At 44.4% G+C, this 3,887-nt stretch overlaps 1 protein-coding gene across 1 annotated transcript; it reads left to right on the plus strand.

Moving 5' to 3' along the window:
- Positions 1-227: 227 nt before the first annotated feature.
- On the plus strand, positions 228-3,581 carry SARC_01207 (hypothetical protein; the record flags this gene model as incomplete). The annotated part of the gene is made up of 4 exons (XM_014305097.1): positions 228-713; positions 1,233-1,451; positions 2,001-2,258; positions 2,805-3,581. 4 exons carry the CDS (start codon positions 228-230, stop codon positions 2,910-2,912), a joined length of 1,071 nt encoding a protein of 356 aa, XP_014160572.1. The 3' UTR covers positions 2,913-3,581.
- Positions 3,582-3,887: the final 306 nt, after the last annotated feature.

The following is a 3,887-nucleotide window of genomic DNA, read 5'->3' on the forward strand; positions in this document are numbered from 1 at the left end:
TATATATATATATATATATAGTGTGTATATATATATATATATATATATATATATATATATATATCTATATATATTGGTTACCTGTGGATTCCACCGGGTCGTGGACAGCTGTGTACACTACAACATCGCACATCTTTCCCCAGGAGTTCACGCCCTTCACACAACGTTGTCAAGGTGCCGTCCTGCTATATCATCCTTTTCTAGCTGTCAACTGTTATACCTACCACATGCTCACCACTGGTGTTTGTATCCGCCCCTCCACCCACCAGGCACAAGAAGACCTGGCTCGGTTCCTGGACTACTTTGTCCACCACAACGAGCTGGGCTATGACATGTCTGAGACCAAATGGATTGTCTTCGGAGGCTCCTACGCCGGTGCTATGGCTGCCTGGATGAAGGAGAAGTACCCCTTCCTCATCTCCGGGTCTGTATCCTCGAGTGGACCGGTTCAGGCCCAACTCAACTTCCCTGAGTACATGGACGTAGTCACCACCTCCATGCGTAACCTGGGCGGAGACGAGTGCATCGCCGCACTCGAGGACGCGTTAAAGACAGTGCATGACCAGAGTCAGACCAGTCAGGGGTGGGAGTGGCTGGGGGCCAAGTTCAACACCTGCACCCCGATCCGCGATGAAAAGGACCTGTCCGTGTTCCAGAGCTCGCTGACGGGACAGTTCTCGAACAGCGTGCAGTACAACCACCAGATCAACAAGGTGTGTGATGGGGATGGGGTGGTATACGGTGTCTATTGCGCATGTACGGTGGCGTGGCGTGGCGTGGTGTGATTTCGTAGGCCGTTTGTGTACATGGGGTGGTGTGTGGTGTGTTGGTATTGTAGTACGTGCTAGCACATACAGTGCTGTGTGTCTGTGTTGCGCCTGTATTCGGTGGGGTCTGTGCACCCATTTGGTGGAGACTAGGACCGGGTGGTGGTCCAGGGATCGCTGACTGGCCAGTTGACGGCGAGTGTGTAGTACAACTATTTGATGACAATACCCACCTATCTGAACTACTCGTATAGACGAATATATACGAACATATACTATAATGCATACTAATATATACTATATACTATAATACATATCAATATATACTATAATACATACTTGTGTATAATTATATCTACTACTGTATACTATTCTATACTAATGCATACTGTATTATATGCTACTATACTGTAATGCATACCATCACACACTAACAATCCTACTACGTGTACCTGTACAACCCAGATCCCCGCCGAGGATCTATGTTCACAAATGACCACCAACACCTCAGCCATTGACCAGTTGGTTCAGATCATACACATCAGCACCAAGGGCAAGTGCGTGGATGCCTCCTGGAAAGACTCCATCGATGTGCTTAAGGAAGAGGCCTTCGATGGACAGGCGGCAGCCAGACAGTGGCAGTATCAGACATGCAACGAGTTCGGCTACTTCCAGTCGACTGAGGTAGGTTGCAGAGGACGAAGTACGTATATATATATATATATAAATGGTTGTGTGCTAAAGATGGTGGAGATGTGCCGTGTGTATTGGATAGTATGTGTCTTTATCTACCTATTCCTGGCACTGGATGTAGAATGTGCTTTCGTGTCGTTGTAGATGACTTGCAGATGGGCGCCCATTGAGCTGTGCTGAATTGTATTAGTTTGCTTCTTATTATGATTACACTGTACCGTGCAAGTGTCAAAAGCAAGTGTCAAATCGTTCATGTCGTAGCCGCTTGCCAGGAGTACACGTGCATGTATTTCCCCATGCACACTGCAGCAGACCCCATTTCGTACCCTTTGACTTCTCTGTGCATATACTCCATACTTCATTGGAGGCATGCTAATCAATGGCAATAATGAATTAGTGGGAATAATTAATTAATGGCAATAATCAATCAGTGGCAATAATCAATCAGTGACAATGGCCAATCAGTGGCATGCAAATGCACATATACTTATAACTAATCCCCTAAACCGTTCACCGTCCCTCGCCTCGCCCGACACTCAGGGTGTGCAAGCAGACAATCCCTTCCGCTGGCTCCAGGCCATGACCCTAGACCTCAGCGGCCCAGCTGTTTGCAGAGAGGTCTTCGGCATCGCCGGTCCAAACATTGACGAAACAAACCGCTACTACGGTGGTAAAGATGTCATCACAGCCAATGTGACCTACGTCAACGCGAAGATCGATCCGTGGCACATCTTGGGTGTGATTGAGTCCACCTCTGCGCTGGATGGGCAGGAGGGCAACGAGGTGCTTCTGCTGGAGGTGTGTGGTGGGGTTAGTGTGCACTTACGTGTTACTATCGTGTGAAACTTATACTATCGTGTGAGACTTGCGATTATCACCATGGTTGTATTAGTATGTATGCTGATGCCATTGGTGTATTAGTCTGTATGCTTATACCATTGGTGTATCAGTATGTATACTGATACCATTGGTGTATCAGTATGTATACTGATACCATTGGTGTATCAGTATGTATACTGATACCATTGGTGTATTAGTATGTATGCTGATACCATTGGGGTATTAGTATGTATGCTGATACCATTGGGGTATTAGTATGTATACTGATACCATTGGGGTATTAGTATGTATACTGATACCATTGATGTATTAGTATGTATACTGATACCATTGATGTATTAGTATGTATACTGATACCATTGGTGTATCAGTATGTATGCTGATACCATTGGTGTATTAGTATGTATACTGATACATAGGCTGCTCGTCAATTCCATGGGTTTGATAGGGTACATGGGTTTATAGTGTTTGACACTGACACTGACACCTATATACCATCTACAGGGAGGCTCGCACTGTGCCGATATGCGCATCATTCCCAAATACGACACAGATGAGCTGAAGAATGTGCGCGAACGCATTGCCGCTAACGTACACAAATACCTACACTAGACAATTCATCAATCAGTCAGGAAGACACTAGACAATTAATTAATTAGTCAGGGAGCGAAATTGCCGTACAGATGTGTATATAATGTACTCAAATATCGTACACATGTACACAAATATCGTACATATACGTGTCGACAATTCGTCAGGCGTCAGAATTGTCGCACCAATAGGCACAAACACCGCACACAGGCCTTGAACAGGAGTGCGCACTCATGTACCTGCACAAGAGTATCGCACAGAAGTATACTCAAGTACATGCACAGAAGTATACGCATGTACATGCACAGAAGTATACGCATGTACATGTATAGAAGTATACTCATGTACATGTACAGAAGTATACTCATGTACATGTACAGAAGCATACTCATGTATATGTACAGAAGTATACTCATGTACATGTACAGAAGACGTTAAGTCCAACAAAGCAAGATGCCGTACGGATGTACGGCGTGTTCGGAGATAGAGTAGACAACTGGGTGTGCCAGTGTCTCTGCGGGGGCATACAACTCTACAGCGATGCGACTACGCACTCTACGGGTACGTACGTTCACGGGAGTCTAAAGTGTACCGGTGACACGAGGTGATTCATTTAAAAAGCACGTAATATTGATCGCTAATAAATAACAGTAAATAGGCAGGGGTGTGTGCACACGCTTCTCAATAGTATTGTGTTGTTGCTGTGGCAGAGATTGAATGTGTCGGTTCGGAGTCGAGACATTGGTGTGTTCTCCAATGTTGTTTCGTTCACTATGCCGCAAATCATGAATTGCAGGATGGTTTTATATTGTTTGGACCAAGAATTGTCTTCAGGATACAATAAAATAGACACTAGTTAAATACTTATGGAAGTATGCGCGATTTTCTGTATTCATTGCAGATGCCAGATGTAGTACAAATTCAGAGAAATGCGTATATATAATGATATATATATATATATATATATATATATATATGCATAGGTTAGTAGATACT

Source organism: Sphaeroforma arctica (assembly GCF_001186125.1).
Source record: "Sphaeroforma arctica JP610 unplaced genomic scaffold supercont1.46, whole genome shotgun sequence".
Lineage (NCBI taxonomy): Eukaryota > Ichthyosporea > Ichthyophonida > Sphaeroforma > Sphaeroforma arctica.